Raw genomic sequence first — 12,288 nt, 5'->3', positions numbered from 1 at the left:
AAAAGAATGGGATGGCCTCTCAACAGTAACTGAAGAGACCTTGCACAATGCAAAGAGAAAACTAATCTACTGTTTGTATTCTCTTAACCATGCCCAGTTTACTTACTTCACCAATTCCTTAGTAAGAGTAAGCAGAAATTAACATATCCATAGTTTTGTTATATATTATTATATAATATCTGTAGATGTGCTGTATATTATTAAGAAGGCTTAAATTCTCTGCACAGGAAATATATATATCTCATCCCATAATGTTGGTTCAGTCATTCTAAAATAATCCTTTTGTTATCTTCACAAAAGACTGGGTTAAAAGAAGCCTTCCAGGCATTTTCATAGAGGAATATCTAGGCTGCCATATCTGATCAGATCACTCCCCTTCTTCAACTCATCAAAGGCCCCCACTGATCTGAGAGTAAAGTAAAAAACTAACATGGCCTATGGGTAAGGGTAATATTTGCAATAGTTAACAAGTACATGGCCTCCCACCTATCAAAATAGACACTGGCCATAAAGCATCAGTACACCCAAGCTCCCGCATATAAGCTAAATATCAATTCTGCCTTCAGGGCCCAGTGTGACCTAGCCCTTGCCTACCTCTCCAGCCACTCACCACCTTTCAGCCATGCTAAATGTCTTTCCATTTGTTTCTGCCTTAAGACCTTCCTACATACTACTTTCTCTGCCCAGAATGCTCTGAGCCACCACCTCTTCCTACACCAAGCTTTCTATTCATTTTTCACTTTTCTGCTGACATATCACTTTTCCAGGGTAGCCTTTTCCTGACCACCACCATCTCCCCACTCTCAATAACTCAGATCTCCCTGTATACTCTTATTTGGCAACCTAGACACCCCGTTCATGGTTAGTATAGCCATTGGAAGTCAATAATTACTTGTGTAATGAATGTTTCTCTCACTACATTTATTTACTCTTACTAATAATCCTACTATTAGCATGTTGCCTGGTACACAATAGGAGTTCCATAATAATAGCTAATACTTACCAGGGGTTTAGTATGTTATCAGGCACTGTTTGAACCACTTGAATGGATTAGCTCCTCTAATCCTTGCAACTGCCCCATTAGGTACTATTATTTCAGATGAAGACACAGGCAGAGTCAGCCTAAGGAATCGCCCAAAGTCGCAATGTCAATAAGTGGTAGGGTTGGAATTTAATCCCAGGCAGTCAGGCTCCAGAGCCCAGGCTTTTAAGAAGCACACTGTACTGCCTTTATGAATGCTTGCTGAACAATTTAATGAATTATAGTCAAGTTTATAGTGGGCAGAAACAAGTAAGCTGTACCCCTAAGAAAATGCAGCCATGAAACATCCTCTTTGTGCATGGTCCACCCATTAAATGAGAGATAAAGATATAGGAACAGGAATGGACATAGGTATAGGTAAAGATATGAATAACAGTAGAAGGAATATCCTATAAAAATAATGTGGCTGGCCAATGGCTTTCAAGGACTTTACAAATTCATTCCACTTCAGATCCCCACCAAAATCCCCTGGGAAATATGTCACTGCCAAGCCAAACATTTCATCACCACGCCCCCGACTGCCCCCTCCCACACCCTCAGAACACCCCCCAAATATCTAAACACCCTCGTTATTTCTGAACATTCCTCATGACGGTAACACAAGAGAAATAGCAGAGATGATCCTCCGACAAATACACACCAGACGAACAGTCCCCAGACAGACCCTCCTCCCCAGGTTCTGCCCCCATGCGAAGGAGAAAAATGCCTTTACCTTTAAATAGAAATGCTTTGCTGGTATTGTGCAGTCCAGACACCTGAGTGACTCCAAGGGTGGTGTTCACGAGGTCGAGCTCAGTGATAATATCCATCTGAAGGTGGGGATCCATCCCGAAGCCCACCACTGAAAAGGAACAAAGAGCCATCTTGGCTTAAAACGCTGACTTGCTTGCGGCAACACGGAACAGAAATGACAGAGGCCAGGAGTGGCAGGGAATACAAGGAACCCAGTGATGAGTGCTTAGAGATGCTCTTTCCCTGGATGGAAAATGAAGGCAACTCTTTGCTCCATCAACCCCACTGATATTGTGGTTTTTCATCCCTTCCCCCTCTCCCATTCCCCATTATAGGTTGATAATCCCTATGCAAAACCCTAGGGGCCAAATATATTTCAGAACTCAGACTGGATCATCTGTTGGAAAGCTAATATGGCCCATATACTACATTTTATGTAACACCCTCAGCAAAGTCTGCATCAGCACCCCATAACCAAACACGATATTTGTAGAGCAAAAAGTCTGATATTGTCCTCTAATTGGTGTACATAAAGACTATAAATAGCCTCATATCTGTTCAGGTTAGGTTTTGCCACCAAAGGAGTTCAGCTCAGGGTAGGTTTTGCTGTCAGGTGAGTTAAGAAGAAACTTTGGGTTTCTGAGCTTTTTTAGATTTGGGAACTGTGGATACAGGATTGTGGCCCTGATATACCTGCTTCAGAGACTGATACAGTAGTTAAATCTGACACCAGCGTCACCAGGAAACACCTCCACAGAGCACTATGAACAAGGCAACAACACCTGCGATGAAGAGGAAGAAAACGAGAGGAATCCTGTCCCTGATGGATAAGGGTGGCAGAGGGACTGGCCAGGAAAGAGAATCCCCAGAACAATGGATGCAGATTTCAAGGGGATTCGTGAAAAGTTAGACACCCTGACAACTCTTGTTGGAGAACCTTAGCACAGAGAAACAGGGCCCTGAGCCCCCCTCATCTGAAAAAGGCAAATCCTTAAGCCTGTCTCTCATCTACAGGGTGTTCTGCAGAATGATTCACTCATGACTGCAAAGTGGCTTCCAATTATATATATTAATAAGGCTAGCGATCACTCCAAGGGACTATGTTTATGCCATTCCTAAAGGCTGTGCCTGTCTACACTTAGCACCTCAGTAGTGCAGTTCTGATTGCACAGTTGGACATTTTTTAATCAGCAACAACTGTCAGCGTTTGTCTGGTGGTAATGCAGTCGCTGAGGCAAGATTTGGAGAGCTTACACCCAATTTGTTCCAGAGAGACGGAGTGCATTTCATCAGGGCATCAAGCGCTGTGACAATCTCATCTGTCCTGCCCTCACCCTTTTCCCCACAGATCTGGAGAAGGAAATGTACCCTCTCCTCACTCTTTTCCTGTTAGGAAACAGGGGCTGCTGCAGCAGTCTAGGCTTCTGTCAACAGAAGGTGGCTCTGGGAAGGGTCTTTGGAGCTGAAGGTGGACCAAGGGTTAAATTAAAGGCACAGTGCATAGAGCTGCCTTCTCAATTTTTGTCAGGCTTCCCCTTGTCCTCTGAAATGCAGCCAGATGCGAGACCAGTTTACCCAAAGACAACTCATTCATTCAGTCATTTTTCAACAGATATGACTGAGTGCTTTTTATGTAACACACACACAGTGCCTTGCGAGGCACTGGAGATGGCCTCCCTGGGCATGCATTCCTAGGGCAGCGGGTGAGGAGATGGCAAAAAATAAACAAATACATAAATAAGATAGCTTGAGATGGCAATAAATGCCATGAAGAAAATAAAACAGAATTATGAAACAGAAAGCAGCTTGGATGGAGGCTGAAAAGGGTGGTAGAGGAAGGTTCCTCTGAGCAGACACCTGATGACTATAGCAGCTGGCAATAGTGCAGTTATTCCGGAAGGGAAGATCTGGAGGGGAAAGCTTTCCAGGTTTAGAGAACAGAAAATGCAAATGCAAACCAGGAACAAACTTGGCGTGTAGAGGAAACAGTGAAAAGGCTAGTGTGGCCAGAGCAGAGTGAGCCCGGGGAAGAGTGGTAGAAAATGAGGCCCCAGAGTAGGCCCTGCCTTGTGAGCCGCAACAAGGAGAGGGACAGTATTCTAATTGCAATGGAGTATCACTGGAGGGCTTTAAGGTATGTGTTTAAGGGGAGGAAGAGTGGGATGTGCTCTGATTTACCTTATGATCTCACTTAAGGTTCCATCCTACCTGCTTGACACAGACTCCATTCACAAAGACTGATGACTGGGCTTCCCTGGTGGCGCAGTGGTTGAGAGTCCGCCTGCCGATGCAGGGGACACGGGTTCGTGCCCCGGTCCGGGAAGATCCCACATGCCGCGGAGCGGCTGGGCCCGTGAGCCATGGCCACTGAGCCTGAGCGTCCGGAGCCTGTGCTCTGCGGCAGGAGAGGCCGCAGCAGTGAGAGGCCCGCGTACCGCAAAAAAAAAAAAAAAAAAAAAAAAAACTGATGACTGACCGAGTACCTACTCTGTGCAAAGAAGTCCTGCGCTAACGGGCATCTATCAGCCCAGGTCACAGCACCATGAGCCTCTTGTTGAGACTGGGAATGTTTTTCTCCAAGTGAGCTCAGATACCAGCAGTTCTATGATCACCTTGAAAAGGCAGGAAATGAACTAATATTTCAGTTTGATCTATAGTGTATGGCAGAAATTAAATGAAGAGTGATCTCAGAGGACCTCCACACTAGTCTATCTCTGGCCAGGAATTTGCAATGTGGTTTGGGAAATGTGCCCTTAGCTGGACACAAGAGGAAGGAAGCATCCCTGTAGCCTCAGTGTCTTGTACAAGGCTTCATATATGTCAGGCCCTGAATTTAGGACCTGATTAATTAATTGATGAGTGGATGTATGATCACTGCTTTGGGTGCAGTGATCTCAGGGCAATATGCATACCTGGGGAATACCACGAGAGGACAGGAGGGCATTCAAGCCCAGGAAACTTTCTAAAAGGAATATGGTTGACTGAATTCTTGGCTTCAAATCTTTACCCCTGGATTTCCCTGGTGGCGCAGTGGTTAAGAATCCACTTGCCAATTCAGGGGACACGGGTTCCATCCCTGGTCCGGGAAGATCCCACATGCTGCAGAGCGCATGCACCACAACCCACGCACCACAACCACTGAGCCGGCGCTCTAGAGCCCACGAGTCACAACTACTGAGCCGGTGTGCCACAACTACTGAAGCCCGTGCGCCTAAAGCCCATGCTCTCCACCAAGAGAAGCCACCGCAAAACGCGTGCCTCAAGAGTGGTCCCCACTCAGGGCAACTAGAGAAAGACTGCTCGCAGCAACGAAGATCCAGTGCAGCCAAAAATAAATTTTAAAAAAAAATCTAAAGATTTTTTTTATTATTCCCATAGCCACACCCTTTGCTATGTGGCTTTGCATGTCCTTCCAAGGGATGGGAGTAAACCTCCCCATCCCTTGACTTTGAGTCCAGCCATGTAACTAGTTTGGGTCATTAGGATGTTAGCAATGTCACACAAGCAGAGGCTTGGATGTGCCTGTGTGGTGGAGCCTGTTCTCTTGTACCTCTGCATCACAGTGAGAAAAACATGGCCCTACTGGGCCACTGCTCCAAGGAAACTAAGACACACGGAGCAGACACCCTACCTGGGTTTGGAACGACTCCCAGCCAAACCTGGCCCCAGTGAGCTAATACCAAACCAACCGACAGACACATGAACCAAAAGAAATGTTGCTTTGAGTTTAGGGTGGCTTGTTATACAATATTATTGTGGCAGTAATTGACCAATGCGGGGACTAAAGACCCACGATAATGGTTATCCTTAAGATGTTTGAATCTCCCAAACTTGGAGCCCTGCAACCGGACAAGCCTAAAAGGCACCCACACAGATTCTGTAGAACTGGCAGAACACCCCAATGGTGCCCTTGGATTCCCGTCTCCATGCGAGAACACCTCAATCTGGAAACAACACTAAACTAAGAGCCACTTTCAGTCCTGTCTCTTCTCCCTACTAAATTTGTGCCCTTGGAAAAATCACTTCACTTCTCCGAGCTTCATTTCCCTTAACTGTAAAATGGGGATAATACCCGCCTCCCAGCCTCGTGAGGTTTCAGTGATAACTGTATGGACACTCCTAGCACATATCTGGTGCCCAGCTGGGGTCTGCTGCATCTGTCTTTCATAGGACCAGCTCTCCAGACCATTCCAGCTCCCTGGTCCTCAACTCCACTGGAATCATACAAACGGTACAGGTGGCTCCCATTTTCCCAACCCCTCCACATGCCCAGATGACCTAGAAGGGCTTCTCACTCTGGCCGCGCTTTATTTTTTTTTCTTTAATTTATTTTTTGGCTGTGTCGGGTCTTCGTTGCTGTGCGTGGGCTTTCTCTAGTTGCGGCGAGCGGGGGCTACTCTTCATTGCGGTGCGCGGGCTTCCCATTGCAGTGGCTTCTCTTGTTGCAGAGCATGGGCTCTAGGCACGTGGGCTTCAGTAGCTGTGGCTCGCGGGCTCTAGAGCGCAGGCTCAGTAGTTGTGGTGCACGGGCTTAGTTGCTCCGCAGCATGTGGGATCTTCCCCGACCAGGGATCAAACCCGTGTCCCCTGCATCGGCAGGCAGATTCTTAACCACTGCACCACCAGGGAAGTCCCTGGCTGTGCTTTGTGAAATCTATATATTAAATCTATATTAACCCCTCCCCCTATATCCTGCAAGCGAAGGGGCTTCCCTGGCTTTAAGATAACTGTATTGCTCTAGTCATGAAAACATCCCATTAAAACAGAACAAGAGAAATCAATTAGGCTTCCAGAAACAGAACTGTATTCTTTTCTCTAAGTGGTCCCCTTCAAGATGAAAATACCTGGTGCCAATAGCTGGATGAGTAAAAGACAGCACTTTGCCCACTGCCTAAAAAATCAGAAAATCTATTAATAAGGCAGCATTTGCAAGGCTTCACCTGAACCTTATACAGTATGAAAGTGTTGGTTCCATAAAAATATTTTTTGTATTTTAATGTTTCTGCTTCTTATCCAAGCATGGAGCACTTGCCCTTTCCAAGGAAACTCTATTGAAGTTTTCTACTTTGGCCATAACTGCTCTCAAATGGCTGAAGCTGGGTATTGGAATTAAGCAGGATAAAAAGCTTCTGGGGAAAAAAAATATTTTTTAAAACCTGAAAGGCAGCATGTCAATGTCGCAGAGGCACTTGAGGCCTGGCTCTGAGATTCAGAATCTCCACCCTAATCTCCCAGGACACCTGCTGCTGGCCACTCCTCCGTCTAGCCCAGAGAGCTGTTGAGGCCCAAAGCCCACTCAATCCACCTTCAGGGTCCCAGGCCTAAGCTCCCAAGCAAATCCTCCTGGATCTGGCTCACTTCAAATCTAATCCAGCTCACTGTCCGTGATGGCAGCTGTTTTCCTCTGGCCCATGCAGGGGAATACGATGCTGGAGAGATGCTCCAAGACCTCATTTACCAGCAGGATTTCACAACCATTTGATCGGATTTGGGCCTCTGGACTCCTACAAAGTTTCTTACTACCCCAAAAGCAACATCCTTAAAGAATATGCTCTATGCCTGTTCCAAATCAGCCAAAGTTTCACATGATCACTGGAGGCTGGGGGCTTTTGTTCACAGCTCTATTATTCAATTCATAGTTAATGAACTGCCTGGGAGGTGCTTCTAAAAGAAAAGCTCTCCTTTCCAGAAGGTGGCAGCAAAAGGCATTCACTCAGCCCCAGGGGCTCCCTCTAACCATTGCCCTAGTGACCAAACCACACTTGAAAGCCATGGGGGAGTAATCACTGAGTTTTACATTATTCACACTTCCAGGTTACTGGAGAAAACTCAGGGACATAATGTATTATTACTGCTGTTATTGTAGCCTTCTAAATTTTCATTATTAGTGATGTACCTGGAAATCTCAGATTTTTTTCACCCAGAACTGGAGAACAGGACCTATTCTTGACTCCACTTTACTCTTTAAAACAAATTCTCTGAACAATGAGTAATTTAAGCAGCTTCCTGTGACACCTATCATTAGATCTTTTCATATGTAACTGCTACTGCACTGCAGTGCTGCTTTAATTAAAATGTGCCTGATACCATCTGTTCATTTCCATTAAAAGGCAGTGATATCTGAGCAGCTCACTCAGTGAACCACGTGTTTATTTCATCTTGGACTGTTAACAGCCCAGACAGCAATTGTCCCACTTGACAAATAAACTTTCCAAGTGGCTGTTTGGATCCTGATAAACTAATTGAGAGCCAGGCTTAGCTACCTCAGAGGATGGATGTGTGATGCTGGTATGATGGTTCCTGGGCAAAATCAAAGAAAAAAATTGCTCATCAGACCACCTCAAGCTGCAAGAAACTGTAAGTGAAAGAAGTGAGATATAATTCCCCCCGTCTTTCTCATTCTTCTGATAATTTTTGTAGAAGAAATAGGTAGCCTCTGATGTTCAAAAAGTACCAAGTGGCATGGAAAACTCAAGCTCCCTAAGCAACTGCCACAACCAATGGGCAGATCCTTCCACGCTTCCTTGACTTTGGACAAGCTGTGCCCTCTGCCTGGAATGCTTTCCCTACCCTGTGCACCTGGAAAACTCCCTACAAAGCCTTCCAGACACAATTTTCAAACGTCACCTCCTGATTAAAGCCTTCCCTGACTACCGACCACCCCTCCCCAGAATTCACTCCTACCGCCCCTCCTCTGTTTCCTCAATACAAACTCCTGTACCCCCACCCCCATCAAGCGGTACAATAAAAATGCTTTTCGGTTTCTATCTAGATTCTCAGCTAAGCTGTAAGTTTCTGGAAGTCAAGCAAGCCGGTTCCTCTTTGTATAAGCAATCCTGGCACCCAGCAAGACACTCAACTCTTCGCTGAATGAATGGATACAGGAGTAAATCTTCCCTACAAGAGAATGTTTACAAGTTTTAAAGGGGCTTGATGTGGGGAAGGGGAAAAGACAGTGTCGTTAAAGATCTCCAAAAGCAACGCGCCCTGGAGACACAGTCCACTTCTGGGGGAAGCACTTTTTGCCGACTTTTCAAAAGAGTAATGAGAACAAAGGGCGTTAAGTATACTTGGTAGTGACGCGCACTTGAGACGTGAAATGCCCGATGCGCTGCCCTCTCCCCCACCTAGTTTCTCTCTCTTTGGTTCCACTGTAAGATGCCCACCAGCACCAAATTCTCTGCACGCAGGGCTGCTAGCCCAGGCTCTGCACTAGCCTCGCCTGCCCTGATCTTCCGGGGGCGCGTTTTTTCCAGTGTGTTCTCGGTTTTAAAAGACTAACCCATCTAGATGGGCTGGAACTCAAGAAGCACCTATTCTAGGCTGGACCGAGTCTTGGCATCTCGGCAGCCTGGGGAGCTCGGATGGAGATAGGAAAGGGATGGGGATTCCTTTTGTCCGCGGAGAAGTCCACACCCGCCGCTCTTTCATTAAGCAAAGGAAAAGCTGCTTCCCGCTCAGTCCTGGGGAAAATGGAAAGGGCCAGCGGAGGGAACTTTTGAGCGGACCAAGGCCGGGCATCCCTCCCCAGCCCTCTACAGATAAACCCTGCATGGGAAGGAGGCTATGCCTCTAGAGAAGGGAACTGAGAGTGATAAAAGAGAAAAAGAGAAAAGCATGAGGGAATGACTACACACCGATTCTGGGGTGCAAAGTCGGCCGCGCGTGGCGAGGATGGCTAGCGTAGGGATGAAACCTCGCGATGCCCCACCCCACCCCGCGGGGGAGGGTCCTATTTTTGCCAATTTCCTCCTCCATCCCACCCCACCCCCACCTTCCCAAATCTACTACTAGTCCCCTGGAGAAGGCGGCTGACAGAGGGTCACCAAACCCCAGGGGACATGGGGGCTGGGGGCGAGTAGAAGCTGAAGGAAGGAGGCGCGCTTAGAGTCCTCACAACTGCGTCTCTAGAGGCAGAAAGAAGTGGGGACTTCAGAATATTACGCCAATTATCCTTGCCTCCCCTTCACAACCCACAATGTGCAGTTATAGCACGGGAAAACTAGTGCGGAGCTTGAGAGAATCTCCCCGGGATTGCTCCCACAGTTCCGGTTCCCCCCAGTTTGTCCTGCCCTCTGGTGGGGAGGGGATAATAGGGGTGGCAAGAGAGACCACTCCTGGAGTTCCCCTGGAGAAGAGTCAGGAGGGGACGAGGAAGAGATCGCGGAATCCCAGGATCGCCCGCAGCCCTCACCCCGCGCCGCGTCCTCCCGGCCCTCGCAGCGCCCGCCGGCCGGAAGCGCTCCCTCTGCGGGTGCGCCTCCCGCCGCTGCCCCTTCCCGGCCCGGCGGGGCGCAGGGAGAGCGGTTTCCACTGCACCTGTCCAGTTCACGGGTGTGGGGCTCGCGGGCCCGCCCTACTGTGGGTTTCGACCCAGAAGCCGGTTACTAGCAGCAGGAGGGTGCGCCCGAATGGCCGCGCCCCTCACTCCTGCGTCCGCCAGGCCGTGTCCTCCGGGAAGGGGGCACTCCTCGGGGGGCATCTTCCAGCCTGTGAGTCCCACTTTTCGTCCTTTCACCTGGACCGGGGCAGAGAGGTTCGAGGGACCCATCCACGCCCTTCCCCGGACCAGCGCGGAGCTCAGCTCCAGCTCTCCTCACGCCTAGGTGGGCGCCGGGCACAGCGGCGGGGCTCCCCCCATCCCTGGATCCCTCCGACAGCCCCAGCCGTGCTTACCTGTCCTGGCGGTGCACACACAAAACCACACAATTAAGATCACATCTTTCGGCATCGCTCCCAAGGGTCCCCGCCGAACCGGGCGCGCGGAAGCCAGGAGGAAACAAATGCGCCTCGATCCCGAGGCGCGCCGGGCTCGCAGCCGCCAAACTTGCTAGCGGGCGGCGGGGGAGGTGGCTCGGCAGCGCCGGGTGCTGCGCTCGGGGATCGCGCCCAGGAAGGCGGCCCCGGCCGCCCCGCCCCCAGCCCGTCCCCCAGAGCGGGCGGCGGCACCCTGCTCGGGCCCCGGACCCCGCTGCGGCTGCGCTCTCCTCGGAGCTGGAGCGGGAGCGCGGGGCTCGGCCACTCCGGCAGGTTGCGCTCGGCGCTGGGAGCGGCTTCCCCTCCGCTGCAAAGACCCGGGCGGACGGCGCAGCAGCCGCTACCACTCGGAGCACCGGAGCTGGAGTCCCAGGACCCGCGGGCAAAAGGGAGGAGCTGGAGGCGGAAGCACCCCTTCGGCTTCACGCTCTCCAGCCCAGACGAGCCGGCCTCGCCACCGCCGCTGTCTCTGCCTCCGTGCCGCGCTGGAGACTGCAGAAGTTGCCCCAGTTCATCTTGGTCGAGACTAAGAACCGCAGAGCCCCCGTGGGTGGGTTTTTCTCCAGGGGGAATCCCGACCCAGGTGGCGCCAAAGAGCGCGCCCAGCCCCTCCCCGGAAAACAATTACTCGGGATTTGCTTAGGCAACTGGTTGGCGAGGGGCGAGTAGGGCCCTGAGGGGAATGACGGCCGAGTCGCGGCTCGCCACCTGCACCTCCTGTCCCCTCTCCCCGGTGGGTCCCTCTGACTGGGTACACGCTTTGGAGGTTCAGGGAGAGGGCGCTGAGGCAGGGGGCCCAGAAGAAGGGTCGCTGAGCCCGAGCGAGCCACGGTGGGGTTTGGGGGGTCTACTTGCAAGCCTTCCGGTTCCGCAGGTCAGATGCTGCCACTTAGGGGAAATTCCTAACCGTTTTTGTTTTTTTTCCTTGAGTGACTTTCTTGATGGTTTTGTCAAAAGCCATCATAGTCACTTTTAGGCCTGTCCCGCAGTCCCTCTGGGACCCTAATGAACACCATTCCCGGGAGAGAAAAGCTGGGCTTTGTTTTAGGAGTGTGGGAAAGAAGTCAAGTCCTCCTCCTTCTATGTGACCCCCTTCTGGAACCGAGCCTTCCCTAGAAATAGCTCCCAGGTTTGTCGCACTTCCATCCAGGAATGTTATTTATAACCAGGATGCAGAGTCCTGAAATCAGACATGACAGAACCTTTGATTTGTACCAAAAGAGCCCCACGCGATTTAAAACTCCTCAGCTTGCCCGCACTGGTCCCCTCTCCGAGTCCACCCCACACCTCTGATACTGGCAACAGGGATCCCAGAGAAGGAAAGGGAAACTTCTCTGAACACAACCCTCCCTCATTTCCCAGGAGACAATTCCAACGTTCCAGAATCCTCTTCACTAAGAAGGATCTGCTCTTCTCACCTCTCGCGCCCCCTCTCACTCCCTGTACTCCTAACCCCTACATCGCTATGATCCCAGGATCCGCCACTGAAGGTCACCAAACTAGCAACACAGTTTATGAAGAGGTTTTATCTACATACTCTTCTGACCTCTGCCCTATTTTTCTGGATATTTCTGTATGCAAGCCACTGTCCCACTAGGCCCTTTGCATTGTGGTCCCTTAGCAGATGAAAAGGCAAATGAACAAGAGATAAATTCCAGCTCCTAACAGCTGAGGTAGAGGAAGGGAAGCCAACAAGGAAGTGTTCTGCCACTGCAAAGCGGAGTTGAAAGACTAAGAGGTAAACTGACGTCAAGGCT

At 49.9% G+C, this 12,288-nt stretch overlaps 1 protein-coding gene across 3 annotated transcripts in view; it reads right to left on the bottom strand.

Annotated features, from left to right (window-relative positions):
- The window catches only part of NELL1 (neural EGFL like 1), a 911,833-nt gene extending 901,328 nt beyond the window's left edge, over positions 1-10,505 (bottom strand). For all 3 annotated transcript variants that reach the window (XM_060103268.1, XM_060103269.1, XM_060103270.1), the window contains exons 1-2: positions 10,451-10,505; positions 1,755-1,883 (exon numbers count right to left, since the gene is read on the bottom strand). In XM_060103268.1, coding sequence (XP_059959251.1) covers positions 1,755-1,883; positions 10,451-10,505 — 184 coding nt within the window. The remainder of the gene's footprint in view (positions 1-1,754; positions 1,884-10,450) is intronic.
- Positions 10,506-12,288: the final 1,783 nt, after the last annotated feature.

The sequence above is a fragment of the Mesoplodon densirostris genome, chromosome 7 (assembly GCF_025265405.1).
Source record: "Mesoplodon densirostris isolate mMesDen1 chromosome 7, mMesDen1 primary haplotype, whole genome shotgun sequence".
NCBI classification, from domain to species: Eukaryota; Metazoa; Chordata; class Mammalia; order Artiodactyla; family Ziphiidae; genus Mesoplodon; species Mesoplodon densirostris.
The sequence above is the reverse complement of the archived record's forward strand: the minus strand, read 5'-3'. Positions and strand labels throughout refer to the sequence as shown.